The sequence below is a fragment of the Bos mutus genome, chromosome 21, assembly GCF_027580195.1.
Source record: "Bos mutus isolate GX-2022 chromosome 21, NWIPB_WYAK_1.1, whole genome shotgun sequence".
NCBI lineage: Eukaryota > Metazoa > Chordata > Mammalia > Artiodactyla > Bovidae > Bos > Bos mutus.
The window spans coordinates 66,365,479-66,383,305 of record NC_091637.1 but is presented as its reverse complement, the minus strand read 5'-3'; the positions used below and the strand labels follow the sequence as shown (position 1 = coordinate 66,383,305).

General features: G+C 46.7%; 1 protein-coding gene across 1 annotated transcript in view; it reads right to left on the bottom strand.

Moving 5' to 3' along the window:
- Window positions 1-745: 745 nt before the first annotated feature.
- The window catches only part of RCOR1 (REST corepressor 1), a 117,566-nt gene continuing 100,484 nt past the window's right edge, over window positions 746-17,827 (bottom strand). Inside the window, exons 8-12 of the mRNA XM_070358021.1 lie at window positions 12,865-13,059; window positions 6,724-6,801; window positions 6,448-6,505; window positions 5,521-5,747; window positions 746-2,298 (exon numbers count right to left, since the gene is read on the bottom strand). Of these exons, the coding sequence (XP_070214122.1) occupies window positions 2,257-2,298; window positions 5,521-5,747; window positions 6,448-6,505; window positions 6,724-6,801; window positions 12,865-13,059 (600 nt within the window). The 3' untranslated portion in view covers window positions 746-2,256. The remainder of the gene's footprint in view (window positions 2,299-5,520; window positions 5,748-6,447; window positions 6,506-6,723; window positions 6,802-12,864; window positions 13,060-17,827) is intronic.

Sequence of the window (17,827 nt, the reverse complement as noted above, 5' to 3'; positions counted from 1 at the left end):
CCCCTTTCCCTTGGCGAGATAGCCAAAAGCCAGTGGCCATGATGGCAAGTACACCGGCACCGTGACTCTTGGGACTGGAGACCACCTGTTGCCAGGAGCCAGATCAGGGGACGTCTGAGCACAGACGGGCCTGGCACTGCCGGTGTGCCCGCCGTGCAGCACAGACCAGCGCCAGCCCTGAAGCACTGCCAAGCGGGATCGACTCTTGAGGGACAGAGCCTGGGGGTGAAGAGAGGAAGCACGACTGGCAGACAGACCGCTGCAGCGAGGTGCCCGCTGCTTCTCTAACGAGCAAGGAGGTCTGGAGAAGAGGCCAGGTGCAGCAGGAGCCTCCAGGCCGCCTGTCCCCTTTTAGCAACGTGCAAGACTCCTGCCACCTCTTGCCCGTGTTTTCCTGCCATGTTCCAATTAGGCGGCAGGCTCACGAGAAAAACAGAACGGACCCTGCACAGTGCCCACTGTTACTGTGCTGCCCGCCTGGCACGAGCGGCGGGGGCGCCGGGCTGCTCGGAGGCTCTTCCTCACCAGCCCTCACGTGACCGACAGACACTGCGTGCAGGGACGGGTAGGTGATGGGCGCCAGGAAAGTCCTGTCTCACTCCCTTTCTGATAACCTTTCTCCAGATTTCAAAAAAAGAAGTACAATTCCAAACATTCTAGGTGTCTTGCTGACCCTCTTCCTAAAGAGAAAATCAGCTGACTTAAAAAAAAAAAAAAAAAAAAAAAAAAGCAAGGTGCGTGGGAGTCAAAACAACAAATTTTAATTGCATATTTCAAATTCTTAAGAATTCTGTTTATGCCTTAAAGCATCTGGAATTTTTTTCTTTTTGGTATTGAAAGCACGAAAAATACTTCATTGATGCAAAAACCAACAACAGAAAAGCTCCTTCCACATATTTAGTGCAGACTGAACCGACCACAGGCCAGGGAACGGGGCACACCAGGAGGCGCAGCGCAGTCTACCCTCAGCCGCTCCACAGGCCCATGGCCTGGCAAGAGAGTAAAAGTGATTCTGGAAGTTTTAGAACATTTGTTAAATATCTGTACTTGTTCCCAGCCCAACCAGAAGGCATCACATGCCCTTTGCAGATGGTTTCTTCCCACCTGGACCCACTAGAACCAGTGACCCAACACGTCCCTGCCTGTTCTGTAACATCGAGGAGGGGGTGCTTGCACGGCGCGCACATGACAGACAAGAGGCCGCATGGAGAGAGGGACAAGAGGACAGCGCCCAAAGAGCACAGAGCCTTGAGAACACCATCGCCGGCCAGCCTCGCGCCCCTTACTGCCGCCCCACGTGACACCAAGCATCTGCACTCTGTCAAGCACCTGCAGCAAGGCCTCCCCGTCTCATCTCAGTGATGTCATCTTTGGCAAGCAATCAACTTTAAAGAAGAAATAAGACACTGAAACAGAAAAGAGGGTTGAAAACATGGTTGCCAAAAGGAGAAGGCACCAATTCCCAATGTACAAGCACCAGGTACAGTGTATGGACACTCTTGGAGCTGGGGGCGGGCAGGGGAAGGAGAAGACGGGGCGGTGCCCGTCCTGGGGTGACGACGCTGAAGGCAGCGAGTGCTGGGGTCCACGATCCTCCAAGGACAGTGCAGAGAATGAGCTTTCTACCACGCGGGCAGGGAGAGGGGAGAGATTTAAGCCAAGTGAATTTATAAACCATAATTATACCTACACTGAGGGGAAGGGGAGTTGTATCAAGCTGTTTGGCACGATAAAGGTTATGACGCAGTCTGCCAATATACGGTGATTTCCGAAGAAGCATGGTATCACTTAGGTGGATGCCTCAGAAAAGAACAAAGGAAACTTCCCAGAAGGCCAACGGGTCACAGTTACTCTGAAAATCACATTATGCACAAAGTAGGGACTGCAGGCCATGCAGGAACAGAGTCGCACCTCCGAGTGACTCCTTGCTCCGAAGCCGCCAACGGGGAAGAGCTGCCGTAGGTGGGCCGGGGCTCCATGGGGGCGGCGGGCCCCGGCGACGCAGGAGCGTGCAGGCCACGGGATCCCCGCACTGAGGCGGAGTGAGAGACACAGAGAGCTCTCGGGGAAGCGGCCCCGCACGAGGAACGAGCGGAGAATTAAGGCAGGTGTAGCCCAGGACTGCGAGTGTGTGCCTTTTTGGTAATAGCTGCTTGTCCACAGAGCTGTGATGCGGATGGCTGGGTGAAGTCTGGAGGTACCTGAATCCTGGAAAATGCAGGCGTCCACACCAAGCGCTCAAGCCACCAGAGCGTCTCAGGAGGCAGATGCGTATCTGACATCAAGAACAGAAGCAGCCTGAGCGAGGAGGAAACAGAGAAACATAGACAGGTCACCAGAACGCACTGCTGACTCTGGTCTGGGGCAGCCCCCCTACCTTCTCCGGCCCCATGGCTCCCAGGCCAGGGCGCAGAGGCGGAGGCTGTGCCAGGCCGCGTGGGCAGGTGAGTAGGCCTCCACGGCTACATGCCTGGACCTCCAGGCCCCACTTTGCCCTTCCAGCTGTGTGTCCAGGGCGAGTTATCAGGGTCCTGATCAGCAGAAGGTACCCCAACACTGCAGTCTACCTCACAGGGTTAAGGCGGACTCCCGCACAGAGCCTTCAGGTGCACTGCTGGGAGTCCCAGCACCCACCCTGTTTAGCAGACAGCTACAACATAAAGATTGTAGGATCTTCTTATAAACTTCACTGCTGCTTCTGCTGCTGCTAAGTCACGTCAGTTGTGTCCGACTCTGTGTGACCCCACAGATGGCAGCCCACCAGGCTCCGCTGTCCCTGGGATTCTCCAGGTAAGAACACTGGAGTGGGTTGCCATTTCCTTCTCCAATGCATGAAAGTGAAAAGTTGAAAGTGAAGTCGCTCAGTTGTGTCTGACTCTTCGCGACCCCATGGACTGTAGACCACCAGGCTCCTCCGTCCATGGGATTTTCCAGGCAAAAGTACTGGAGTGGGGTGCCACTGCCTTCTCTGTATAAACTTCACAGGCCTTTCTAGTTCTCCACTCTCATTTTTAAAGACTGACTGCTGGACCTAGGCCTCAAGATCATCGAGGGTCTCAGAGCTTGCTGCTCCCCCGTGGTGTCTTATTTCTAAGGAAACAGCCAAACTTAGAGTCCAAAATCTGAAAACAGCTGTGCCTTCAGGTGAAATCCCAATTTATGAGAACTGTTATTAGTGAAATCAATTTCTCCTTAATAGTAATACACTTAATCGCTTTACACTTTAGAATGTTTACCTCTAAACCAGTCACCTTCAGCGTCATTCCACGCCTTTCTTGACACCTCCCCGGACTCCATCTGTGCCCACCCCTCCCCAGAGAACCCTGAGTCTCACACACTCAACCCTCGTGGGCTACTCTCCCTCCTCAGCTCCAAAGGAAGAAAGCCCACAGCTGATAGATGACCACGAACTTCTCAAATCTGTCTGCACTGCATAAACAGGTAAAACCTGTGGGCAGGCTGGATACCAGCAGACATCTTTCTGAGCTGCTGGACTCCACAGGAATGGAGAAATTACAAGCACACTAAGTTCTAAGCACTGATCAGACAGACGATTAGCTAGTTCCCTTAGGCCCTTGGTGGACACAGAGAAGCAGCTGGTCCTTACAGATTAATTTCCTTCTGCGGGCTAACACACAGAGACTGGAAAACCAGGGTGGCAAAGCAGGAGGCCTGGCGCCTTAAGAAGCATAAGAAAAAAGGGACTAAAGAAAAGGAAGGACAGACTTTCTGGGCTAGCAAGACAGGAGGAAACATGAGCTGACAGATTAAGCTCATTAATCAACGGATCAGGCCTAAGAAAATGACGACTCTGGGTCCTCAACCTGTGGTCACACTTTTCACGCTAACTCCGCTGGAGCCGGCTGGGATGAAACCTGCAGCGAAAAGAGATCTGAGTTTCCTCTCATTTCTGCTTCATGAGCCTTAAGTCAGAAAACAGACCTGGAAGAAAGCGTTCATTCTCCAAGTTCTAATGGCCCTTCCCCAGTAATCCTCATGTTCTCAATGCTTCCTGAACTGAGTCCAGGACTTCAGGGAAGGTAATCTGTTGTTAAAGGGCCAACTAGCTGTCAGATAAAGTCACTGCCCCAAGATAAAAACACCTCTTTTGCTTCTGTGCTGTCCTGTTGGTGGGCAGGCAGGGCTGGGTGGGTGTGAGTCAAGGAACCACTTGCACTGCCAGTACTAGAGACTGTGAAGACGACTGCAAATATTTGCTGGTAGCAAAATCTAAACAGTCTGATAAAATTAGTATGCTTCTAAAACGACCTCTTCTGACAGGTGTAGATGCCTCAGGGCCCTTTCTCAAACTGGCATATGGACGCAGAGGGTGGGGGTGGCTAGCAGTGCCGTGCTCTCAGGGCGCCCTCCTCACAAGGCCCATGCACGCACAGGCTGGGGCCTCCAAGTCCTGCAGCCAGGCTCTGGGAGCGAAGAGTCACAGGACAGCACAGAAGAAGTGACTTCCAAGTCTTTCCTGCCTCATTTGGGGAAGATTTTGATGATAAAGTAATGAGTAAATTAATCTTCACATTAGAATTCTCCAGGCCAGAATACTGGAGTGGGTAGCCTCTCCCTTCTCTGGGGATCTTCCCAACCCAGGAATCGAACCCAGGTCTCCCGCATTGCGGGCGGATTCTTTACCAGCTGAGCCACAAGGGAAGCCCAAGAATACTGGAGTGAGTAGCCTATCCCTTCTCCAGGGAAACTTCCTGACCCAGGAATCGAACCCAGGTCTCCTGCATTGCAGGCGGATTCTTTACCAACTGAGCTATCAGGGAAGCCCACCATGTCAGTGAACAAACGCAAAAATAAAGTGGATGGCATGCACTCCCACCCCCTGGCCCTCCGCACTGTCTATGGGGAAGGGTGGGCGTGCAGGGGGCAGCCCCCTGCCGCAGGAAGCACGCAGGCAGCAGACGGACCCTGCAGCCTCAGGAACCTCCCCTCAATCTCTGCCAACTGGGCCAGTGGACTCAGTGCCACCACCCAGGAGGTCACAGGAACATCAGTTCCAGTCTGGAAATGCCAGGCAACCCAGGACCTAGGTTTGTCCCCATCAGTCCTTCAGCCGCTGGCCCCCCAACAGCAGCCAGGCTGGAGGTGTGGCAGCAGAGACTCACCAGGAGCCTGCAGACGCCCCTGTGAGCTCACACACCTCACAGGGGACAACATACAGTTCACATGACTGGACTCTACCGATCCTCAGGGCACTTCTGACTTATCGTTTCAGGGCCAAGTGGTTACTGTATTTAAGGAAATACTGGTAATGTGAAATATTCTGTGGCTAGAGAAAGTAGGGTGGACTTAAGAATCTGTCCAGGAATTAAAACATGAATAACGTACACAGTGACCAAGAAGTGACTAAAGCCAACACATACTACAGCATTTACAGGTAAGAGTCATTACTGACACAGCCGAAGCCTAAATCTATTTCTACAGCTGGAAAAGGTCATCAGTGAAGAAAGTAACTGGGGGTTGAGCATGAATCCAGCAGAGACCAGCTGGCTTCAGACTTACCTCGTCGTCCTCCTCAGGCATCTTGATGGAGCTGTCTGGGGACTTGACAGGTTTCTGGTTGCTGGGACCATTCTCTTCTTTCCCATGCTCTGCCTCCCATTCTTGTAAAACTTCATCTATGTTGAAGCGGCGTCGATAATTTACAAAAAAGTTTTTCACTTGCACCACTGATTTGTTCCCAATCACATCTGAGATGGCCTGGAAATCTCGGCCGTATTTCCTGATGGCTAAGGATGGAAGAAAGCGTCTTTTTCAACACAAGAGAAAAATAATAAAACACACACACACACACTTGAGACTCACCCCTGATCTAGATAAGGCAGCACGGGGGCTCCTAATAGCAGACACTATCTTAGTGTAGAAACCAATGGGAAGAGTAGCACGGCAGTCCACGTGCGAGACCAGTCACATGGTCCGCGTGCAAGACCGGTCACAGTCTGCGCTATCTGTCGTGTAGGGTCTGCACCTTCTCACCACACACCATGTGGTACAACTGAGGTCACCCAGCAGCTATCCTGTGCTGTGGACATTCCACACGGGCCTTTCCAGGGTCCCAGGACTAGAACAACCTTACATCCAACCTTACAGCCCTAACCCTCAATCGGTCCTTTCTGACTATTCAGAACCCAACAAGCAGCTGCTAAAATGAAATTTAGACACCGAGACTTCCAGATTAATGTTTACATCTTGTGAGACACGGGAAAGGAAAAAAGCAAAGCCCAAAGGGAACGCAGAAATTCAGCTAATATGATGTTCACTAGAAGGATGTCAGCTCACAGGAGTCTGTTAAAGGCAAGCGATGTCCTGGGAGCAGGCTGGAGCACAACTGCCTCCTGAGGCAACTGCTCTGCCTAAGCTCTCTATTTATAAGCAGAGCTTCTACGTTTATAAGTACAAGCTTCTTGTTTATAAGTACAAGCTTCCTACCTTGTACAGCGAGCAGCTGCTCTTCCGTGGTCCAGCGGGCATTGCATTTCTGAATGACCTGGACATCCAAATGAGTGCTGTTAGCATACTACATTTAGGCGCGGGCATGTCCTTATGAGGATTAATCAATCTTATATCAGAATGTTAACATCAGCTAGGGTTATAATGAATGATGTCTATACCTTTCCTTCTAGAAGATGTGTACTGGAGACACAGTAAATTCTTAAACACATAAACTCAGGTGTGACTTCAAAGATGATATTTACATAATCTTACCTCTGGAAGTCGGTATGGTTCTATTCCACCATCAAGTTTTTCTTTTAGAGCACTATTCGTCTGTTTAATATTCTGAATCTGAGAGAAACAAGATTCTCATTTTAAAAATGAAAGACTTTTATAAAGGTATGAAAAGAAAAGAAAACTATGAAAGTTAAAAGAAACAAAAAGACTTTTGGATCGCAGCCATTCTGACTGGTGTGAAATGGTACCTCATAGTGGTTTTGATTTGCGTTTCTCTGATAATGAGTGATGTTGAGCATCTTTTCATGTGTTTGTTAGCCATCTGTATGTCTTCTTTGGAGAAATGTCTATTTAGTTCTTTGGCCCATTTTTTGCTGGAGAGGGTATGGAGAAAAGGGAACCCTCTTACACTGTTGGTGGGAATGCAAACTAGTACAGCCACTATGGAGAACAGTGTGGAGATTCCTTAAAAACCTGGAAATAGAACTGCCTTATGATCCAGCAATCCCACTGCTGGGCATACACACTGAGGAAACCAGAAGGGAAAGAGACACGTGTACCCCAATGTTCATCGCAGCACTGTTTATAATAGCCAGGACATGGAAGCAACCTAGATGTCCATCAGCAGATGAATGGATAAGAAAGCTGTGGTACATATACACAATGGAGTATTACTCAGCCATTAAAAAGAATACATTTGAATCAGTTCTAATGAGGTGGATGAAACTGGAGCCTATTATACAGAGTGAAGTAAGCCAGAAGGAAAAACATAAATACAGTATACTAACACATATATATGGAATTTAGAAAGATGGTAACAATAACCCGATTATGCGAGACAGCAAAAGAGACACTAATGTATAGAACAGTCTTATGGACTCTGTGGGAGAGGGAGAGGGAGGGAAGATTTGGGAGAATGACATTGAAACATGTAAAATATCATCATGTAAAACGAGTTGCCAGTCCAGGTTCGACACGATACTGGATGCTTGGGGCTAGTGCACTGGGACGACCCAGAGGGATGGTATGGGGAGGAGGAGGAGGAGGAGTTCAGGATGGGGAACACATGTATACCTGTGGCAGATTCATTTTGATATTTGGCAAAACTAATACAATTATGTAAAGTTTAAAAAAAAAAAAAAGGTGGAAAGAAGAAATAATGAAAGTAAAAAAAAAATAAAAAAAATAAAAAAAATAATAAAAAAAAAAAAAAAAACAAAAAGCCAAGAGGAAAGAAGTTCCTGGTCTATATGACCAGGCCCCAAATACAAGGCCCCTGTTGCATCCTTTGAGAGCAGCTAACTATTAATAGATGTTTTAACTTGCTGAGGGCAACAAACAAGGAACAAACAAAGAAGGGATGGTGGCAAGAAGGTTCCTGCACACACAATCCTAATCCAATAGCTCGTTAACAGGTGCCCACCTGGGCAACAGAAGGCACAATCTGAATCTGACGCCGACACCGCGCCTGGGCCCCCACCACACAGAGTGGGGCTGGGGAGCAGAGCAGGCAGAGTAAAGGCAGAAGCCCACCCTTCAGACTTCTTTAAGGGGAGGGAAAAGCTATTTTTCCACAACCTTATTTTGAGCAACTGTAACTTCTTCATTTTCTCACAAATTATCTTTTCCACATTCTTGCTTTGATTCAGTGGACCTAATCTTTCACTGAGCTTGCCTAATCAAAAGAAAGACACAACAGGACAAACCACTCCATCAATCCAGGGCTGCTCCTTAATTCTGCTCAGACTCCTGAGCAAGTGGGGTCACAGATGGGGCCCTTCTCACTCCGCTCTAGGTGGAGGGGAATTTCTGTGCCAAGCACCAGGGGAACTCTGGCCCTGGCACTTTCATTCTTGAATATCACTTGGGCAAATAAGAAAGCAAGCAGAGGAACAGGTTCATTTTTCCAAGGGAAACACCAAAAACATTTTGTGACCAGAAAGTGCCCTAGGCAAATGAAGAAGAGCAGCACTCTCAGAGCCAGGGAAGAGTTGGGAGATGGGTGGAGATACTGTCATATGGGCACTCCTAATACTTGTCTCTCTAAAACTTTTCATACTTACACAATTTCCGAAAGTCCCACTTTCAACTACTTAGATTTCACTGATTTCCAGTTTCACAGATCCTTTCCTCCTGTGTTTTACTTCTCAAAGGTTTAAAGGCATCGGGTAGCGGGGGAGGAATACAGGAAAGATTTTTTGATGCTATGGACCAGCAGGCAAGTAAATAAGACCAGCACTCCTAAGGACCAGAACCGACCCTGTCTGCCTTTAGAAGGGCCTCACAGTCTACCCGTCATACAGCCCACTCCACATCTTTTGATAACAGTGTCACGTCAGAACACAAAAACATCTGAAAAGAAAAATACTGGAAACATGCACAAAATTTACTCTACAGTAAAAACCATAAACTAGGACCATACTTTACTGAAATTTGCTTTAGTTTATTTTGAAAAGGTATATAAATCAGAAGAAAATACCCAAAACTTATTCAGAGTAAGTAATTCCAAGCTCTCATACCAGCATTAGTTAATAGAACACTCTCTGATAATATAGAGCAAAATCTTAGATTCTTCTCAGACCTTGCAGTTACCAACAAACCACAAAATATTGCAAGGCACTCAGACTACGTTCCCTGAATTCTGCAAATGAAGCCTACAAACTTCCTATATACAATGAGCAAATTCTCAAGTCAGGGGTCTAAAATACCCCATGTTTCCCCCTCTCCTCAGGCACTCCAGTTACTCTATTCATTCTAGCTGGCTGTTTATATGATACAAAGCTAAGAGAGTGTGTGAGATCTATCTATCTATCTATATTGCACTGGGATTAAGTGACATGCATCTTCCAAGGAGACCAATCTGTTTAAGTAACACATGCATCTTCTAAAATCAGTGGATAAAAAAGCATAGACATTAAATGAGTGGCTACAAGGTAAAATATCCACAAGTTCTGAACTAAAAGTTAGCTCAATATTCTCATTTACCTACAGGCCTTCTTCTAATCATTTGTGTTTACTAATAAGTGCAAGAATAGGGGTTAGTTGACAGAATTATGCCAACTGGAAAGGAAGCCAGAGTGGCAACAAGCTGGATAAGACACAGGATAAGAAAGTAACCAGCATGGAAAAAAGAACCAAACAAAGCAGTCCATTTGGCTTGGGGTCTTACCAAGGGCTCCTGGCTGAACACAACTTTCTTTTTCCTGCTTTATTGAGTATTTAGTGATTCTTCTCTAACGTCAGACCTTTTCATTCCCTCCACCCAGCAAGTCCTGATGCAACAGGCAGTGACCACTGGCAAACCTGCCCCCAGTCCCCGTCTCACTTGTATCTTTGACAGCAACTGAGGATCTCCCTGGAGCTAGGAGGAGCTGGGCTGCAGAGCCCTGGTGCACAGAACGTCTAGGAGGTTCTGGGGAGGCAAGAGCTTTTCCTGCTGAAAGGGACAGCTCCGCTCGCCCCCCTCTTCTTACTGCCCTGAACAGAGACACAAAGGTGATGAAATGGCTTCAGCAGTGTCCAGTGTGAGGCCACAAGCAAGATGAAAACCCTAAAAGCTAAGGATGTAGGAAACCCTGAAAGAATCTGGGGCCTCCGAGAGCAGCACTGAGCAGAGGAACTAACCAGCAACCACTGATGTTGGAATTTCTTGCTATTTTATAAAAATAAAAAAACAAACAAACAGCTCACTGTTTGAGCCATTGTTAGTCACGTTTTCTGTTACCATTGGATCAATGTGTCCCACACATACGACCAGACGTGGGGGCCTACCATGTGACTGACCACCATGGCCGTCTGGGAGTGCAGTGGGCAGGAGAGCTAAAGGGTGCAGAAGGCAAACAACTGGCCTCATCTCCCAGGAACTGAAGACTCTGAGAATTCGCTCTTTAGTAATGTCAACTCTGGGCAGCTACCTTTAAATAAAACATTCTTGCTCTTGATCCTGGCTCTGAAAACTGAAGGCTCTCTATCTACCAGTAACGGCTCTGTGTGAAAGGGTCTCATCCCCTTTCCATGTTGATACTGCACAGCAAGCATCAGAAACTCACCTGGCCACGGGACTTAAGCCCCGGGAGAGGGAGATGAAATGCAGAGGGGAGCCCCGGCCCTAACCAGAGAGCCCTCCCCACACACATGCAGCCTACAAGTCCTCATGCATCCTGTACCATCAGGCAGACAAGGAGCAATCTCCTTGTTTGAGAAGAGGCCCAGAGAGATTAACTGATTCTCCTAAGATTAGAATACAGCTCTGCCAGCAGCTGGGACAGATAGCCAAGCCCGTGAGTTCGTGGGGCTGGCTCGGTCCTGGGTTGTGCGCTTCCTACACCAGAGGAAGCAGGCCACCCTGCTCTTCTCATCTCGTCCAAGCAGCGAGAACTGCCAGTCCACAGTTCACCTTGAAGTCAGGGTGGGGGTCGGGGGAGATGACTAAGGCAAGGACAACACTGGGCCACTCGGCTGACTTCTCAGCTTGACTTCTGTGCAAAATCAGACCAAAAGGATGAGTCATTTCCCACACGAGGCACAAATAATCAGGAAAGGATTCATTTTAGAAGCACTATTCTTTACAAGAGCACCAAAAAAGTACCAAACATGTAGGAGTAACTCCAATAAAAGAAACAGAAGACTTGTTCCCATCAAGAACTACAAAATTTTGGAAGAAACAAGATCACAGAAGTGCGGGGACAAATCATGTTCGTGGGTGAGAAGATGTTAACTGTCTACCTTGATCTACAGATTCAACAGCATCCCAATCAAACTCTAGTAAAATTACTTTTCTGGAAATTGAGAAGGTGATTCTAAGTTTTATATGGAAACACAAGGGCAGGGATCCATGACAACGTTGGAAGACTCCCCTACCACAAAGCGCCATTTATAATCTGTGTATCGTCAGGACCATGCGGTGCTGCTGAAGAAAGGAGAAACCCAACTCCAGACCCGACCCATACACATGATGGACACTAGATTTAAAACAAAGGTCCCACAGCCTTCTAACAGGAAGAGGGCAGTTTTTAATGACTAGTGCTTGGTAAACTAGATATTCATGTGGAAAAAAAAACAACCCCAAATGTAACAACAAAGAAAAACATTCCAGGTAAACTGAAGATCAAAACGCAAAAGGCAAAACCAACCTTGTAACACAGTGCCTCATGACCTCAGGAAGGGTTCCTAACAGAACTCAAGAGTACCCACCACACAAGACAAGAACAAGAAACTGGACCACCTCAAGACTAAGAGCATCAGTTCATCAAAGATACCACTAGGAGGGGCTGGGGGCAGTTCAGTGGCTAAGACTCTGTACTCCCAATGCAGGGGGTCCAGGTTCGACCCCTGGTCAGGGAACTAGATCCCACAGCCGCACTAAGGATTCGCGTGCCACAACCAAGACCTGGTGCAGCCAAATAAATACTAAGGAAAAAAAAAGATGCCACTGAGTGCGTAACAAGGCAGGCCTCCAATGGGAACGTGAGACAACCCCCTGCCAGCCCTGTAATTCCACAACGTGGACACAGTAGAGTGGTGGGGGGAGGCGCTGCTGGTGTCCAGTGGGTGGAAGCCAAAGCTGCTGCTAAATGTCCTGCAAGACACAGAACAACTTCCCACAAAGAGAGTTATCTGGCCCAAAAAGTCAGCTGTGCTACGATTAGGAAATCCTGCCAGGGTGCAACCAACACTCACATAAAGTGACACGACCAGCCTGGGAGACAGTTCTCTAGCGCTGGATGTGTGCACACTCAACAACCTGGCAACTGCACCCTGAGGGGTGTCTCCAACAAGCACACACACACAGCACACCAAGAGGCACATCAATCTCGTTCCTATCAGTGCCCAGTAACAGTCAACAAGGGGAGACAAGCCAAACCCAAAGGAGAAGAGGAGCAGGGACAAAGGGGAGGTCAACGGGGTGCCGGAGACCATGTTCCAGGTCTTGACCAGACAGAGGCTACATGGGTGTGTTCATGTTATGAAAATCACTGAGATCTGTATCTAGATTGATACAGATATGTAAAATTTCAATTTCATGGTTAAGTTAGGAGAAAAAAAAATCAATGGGCCTAAGATCCTCTGTCCAATTCCTTAGAAACAGAACACCCCTCTGAGACTTGTGAAGTGAGTGAGCAGCGAGAGCATGGCTGCAGTGCAGGGCACTCTTCGCCAGGATGGGGTGCACGGCACCTGTCGTTTGATGGACACCAGCTCCAGGTCCAGTTGTCTCAGCACCGTGGTAGCAGCAGTGGCATTGGCAGAAACAGCCTCCACGTCTTCTTGAGAAAGAAACATTCCTTTTGGAGGTTTCCTTTTTGCTCTATTTTTAGCTTGAGTACTATGTTTTTCCTTTTTGATCTGAGGAATCGTCTCAGTAGGGGGCACCTGCATGGTACACATATTTGATAAATGAGAAAGTGAAAAAATTAAAATGTCAAATGAATAGCAATAAGCATATTTTAACATGGCTCCAAACAATCTAAGACATATACCATACCATACCAAAATAACCATGCACAAATTCTAAAACACAGTTAACAGACAAAGAACATTAGCTAAATAAACAACTCAAAGTAGACTCCACTCCTTCCTTTACAGATACATCTTTCTTCTATAAACCTCTGACAAGAACCATTCCTAGCTTCTGGGAGGAATACAGGAAAAAAAAATAACCTGTGCTCCCTTCTGGTGAGCTGTGTATATACGAATAAGGAATGAGTTCATCCTAAGAGTCCCCAGCAATGTGGACAGACATGTGGCCACGGAAAGAAAAAAAATGAGTCAGCACTTGTATAAGGATCCATTTAAACTCCTTAAATCTTGATAGAAGGATATAAAAATAATAACTTGAATATGAAACTTGTTTATATACCCCTTTTTTGGGATGACACACTTTTCATGGCATGTAACCTGCTTCAAAAACTATAAGCTGTCATTTAGAAATGTGTGACTGCTGCTTATTTTTTAAAATGCTCTTTCTAAAACCAAAACCTTTGGAAATGAAATGCACTCACATCTTGGCAAGGAAAGGATAACATCTATTGGTAATCATTTTAACAAGAAGTTTAGGTTAACTGACATCTTGTTAGTCTGTTAACACTGGCTGGTAAAGCTGAAAATACATTCAAGCTTGTTGCTTCACATTTTAAGACAGATAAAAAGACCATGCAGACTATGATGGTAGCAATAAGCTCTAAAACAAGTGGTAATAAACAACACATAGAAATCTGAGTCAGCAATAACCTGTGCTCTGTAACAGCACGGTCAGTGTAGATCACCGACTGATCACGTCTGTGTTCATACATTTCAGCACGTTAAGCAGCTAAGAAACTAAAGAAGAAACTAACCATTTTTCTTTTCAGATCAGAAACTGTGCTATATAAATAAGAATTATAGAAATTAATATAAAACCAAGCCTCTTCTCTTTCATTTAAAATGTTCCACTGAAGAACCTAATAAATAACAATGCATCAAAAACAAAGCTTACTAAAAACTTCAAGTTCTATTTGATTTCACAAACAATGTAATTTAACTAATCCTTAAAATGATCTGGGCACTCATATAGATCACTGGTGAGAGTGCCATCCAGAGAGTATGACCAGTTTCCTATTTGATAATAATATACTATGCCAAAAGAAGCCTTAAGAATATATCTAGAACATTTTGACTCAATAATTCAACTTCCAGAAATTAATTCTAACAGAAAAAATTAAATGCACAAATATGTAGTTATGGTATCAGATTTCAGCATTAATTATAGGGAAAAGATTGTTAAAAATTTGTATAAATTAACTCAATTATAAAAGATTTGTGACAGAATAACAAACATACTGCTATGCATACAAATATATTCAACATAAAAATACATCAAGATTTAGCAGTAGCATTCCTCAAGAAACTAGAAACAGTGTTGCCACGTGGTCCAGTGACCCCACTCCTGGGCATATATAAGGACAAATCTGTAATCCGGAAGATACGTGCACCCCTCTCTTCACAGCAGCACTATGCACAACAGACAAGCCATGGAGACAACCCAAGCGTCCACTGACAAGATGAAGGGATAGAACAAGACGTGGTACACATACACCGGAATCACTGCCTTATCACGGTGAACGGCTTGTTTAACTCAAGGAAGCTACACACCATGCTGTGCAGGGCCACCCAAGATGGATGGGTCACAGCAGAGTTCTGACAAAACGTCATCCACTGGAAGAGGGGATGGCACACCACCCCGCACCTCCCGCCAGTATACTCGCCCTGAGAACCTCACGAAGCGCATAAAAAGGCAAACAGACATGACACCGCACGATGAGACCCCCCAGGTCGGAAGCGTCCAATGTGCTACTGGGGAAGAGCGGGAGACGACTCCTCAGCCGTAAGAAGGAAACAATGCTATCTGCCACAACATGAGCGCAACGAGAGGATCATACTAAGTGAAGCAACACAGAGAGAGGCAAGTATCACACGATTTCATTTATATGTGAAATCTAAAATAGAACACAAATGACCTTATCTATGAAACAAACAGAATCATATACAGAACAGACTTGCGGTTGCTGGGGGGAGAGGTGGTTGGATTGGGAGTTTGGGACTAGCAGAGACAAGCTTTATATATTTAATGCAAAAACATGGTCCAAAAACATAGCACAGGGAACTATATAATATGGCAACCCACCTCAGTATTCTTGCTTGGAGAATCCATGGACAGAGAAGCCTGGCGGGCTACAGTCCATGGGGTGGCAAGGAGTCAGGCATGACTGAAGTGACTGAGCAGGCACACACACATATTTTACAAAGAAGGTCATCTCAAAGAGTCACCAAAATGTTAACAGTGATAATGGGTAGGTGCTTCGTCGCTTCAGTCGTGTCTGACTCTTTGCATCCCCATGGACTGTGTCCCACATCCCACATCTCCTGTGTCCATGGGATTCTCTAGGAAAGATACTGGAGTGGGTTGCCATTTCCCCTCCAGGGAATCTCCCTGACCCAGGGATTAAACCCACGCCTCCTGCACTGGTAGGTTTCCCTGGTGACTCAGCTGGTAGAGAATCTGCCTGCGGTGGAGGAGACCCTGAGTCAGATTCCCGGGTCGGGAAGATCCGCTGGAGAAGGGACAGGCTGCCCACTCCAGTGTTCTTGGGCGTCCCTTGTGGCTCAGCTGGTAAAGAATCTGCCTACAATGCTGGAGACCTGGGTTTGATCCCTGGGTTGGGAAGATCCCGTGGAGAAGGGAAAGGCTACCCACTCCAGTATTCTGGCCTGGAGAATTCCATGGACTGTATAGTCCATGGGGTTGCCTGAGCAACTTTCACTTTCACTCCTGCATTGGCAGGCGGCTTCTTTACCAAAGACCTGATAAAGGGTGATGATGTTATAAATCATTTTCATTTTTTCCCTTTTGTTTAGCTGTTATTTCCTACATATCTATAAAAAAACATTTATTACTGGTATATTTTTAGTTTAGGTATGTCTAGACTCTTTTCTTTTTTTCATACTTCAGTACCTTCTGAGACAGAAACTTTTAGATTTTAATGAAACAACAGACACTTATTTGAACACATGTACAAGTAATACCAATGCTGGGATTCCACACTCCAGCCTGAATGGGACTCCAGCGGACGGACACCAGAGGGCTTGGGACCTCTACCCAAGCGGTGGGGGCCGCATCAGGGACCGCCTGCAGGGAGGTCTGCATTGTGGGGGTTTCCACTGGGCCACAGTGACAAGGCCTGGTGTCCTCAGAGGGTCCTCAGGGATCCTACACGTGCTTTATTCAGTTATGAATCAGCAAAAGAATCCAAGTTTATCACCCTCATTTCAAAGGCTAAGATCACCCAGATACCCCCTTGTTCTCAGTGAACAGTTTATAATAAATAAATGCTATAAATATACCCCCCAAAGTCATATATAATTGTAGGGGTTTGTGGGTCTCTTGAATCCAGAGACTAAACACCTCTGGCATCATGGTTTTTAAAACGTGAGAGAGATTAAAGTTTCTCCATGACCTAGAGGGCACAGGCCCCGGGCGCCCACAGGAGGAAGGAGCCCACGGCCGAGAGGAGGGCAAGAGGCCCCTTTCTAACCTGCTGAGCGAGTGCCCAGCAAAGAGGGCAGTGAGGACTGCTACCCTACAGAAAACCTCTCATTAATGCCATCTTCCCCTTTAAGGCTTCCTTTCTTATATTTCTTGGCAAACAAAACTCTTAAGTTCTATAAAGCAAGGTTCAGTTCAGTTCAGTTCAGTCGCTAGGTCGTGTCCGACTCTTTGCGACCCCATGAATTGCAACATGCCAGGCCTCCCTGTCCATCACCAACTCCTGGAGTTCACCCAAACTATGTCCATCGAGTCAGTGATGCCATCCAGCCATCTCATCCTCTGTTATCCCCTTCTCCTCCTGCCCCCAATCCCTCCCAGCATCAGACTCTTTTCCAATGAGTCAACTCTTCGCATGAGGTGGCCAAAGTACTGGAGTTTCAGCTTTAGCATCATTCCTTCCAAAGAACACCCAGAACTGATCTCCTTCAGAATGGACTGGTTGGATCTCCTTGCAGTCCAAGGGACTCTCAAGAGTCTTCTCCAACACCACAGTTCAAAAGCATCAATTCTTCGGAGCTCAGCTTTCTTCACAGTCCAACTTTCACATCCATACATGATCACTGGAAAAACCATAGCCTTGACTAGACGGACCTTTGTTGGCAAAGTAATGTCTCTGCTTTTGAATATGCTATCTAGGTTGGTCATAACCTTCCTTCCAAGGAGTAAGCGTCTTTTGATTTCATGGCTGCAATCACCATCTGCAGTGATTTCGGAGCCCCAAAAATAAAGTCTGATACCGTTTCCCCATCTATTTGCCATGAAGTGATGGGACCAGATGCCATGATCTTCGTTTTCTGAATGTTGAGCTTTAAGCCAACTTTTTCACTCTCCTCTTTCACTTTCATCAAGAGGCTTTTGAGTTCCTCTTCACTTTCGGCCATAAGGGTGGTGTCATCTGCATATCTGAGGTTATTGGTAATATTGTTTAAAAACTCATACATACCATGATGTCTCCTGAAAGTGAAGTCGCTCACTCGTGTCCAACTCTTTGTGACCCCATGGACTGCAGCCTGCCAGGCTCCTCTGTCCATGGGATTTCCCAGGCAAGAATACCGG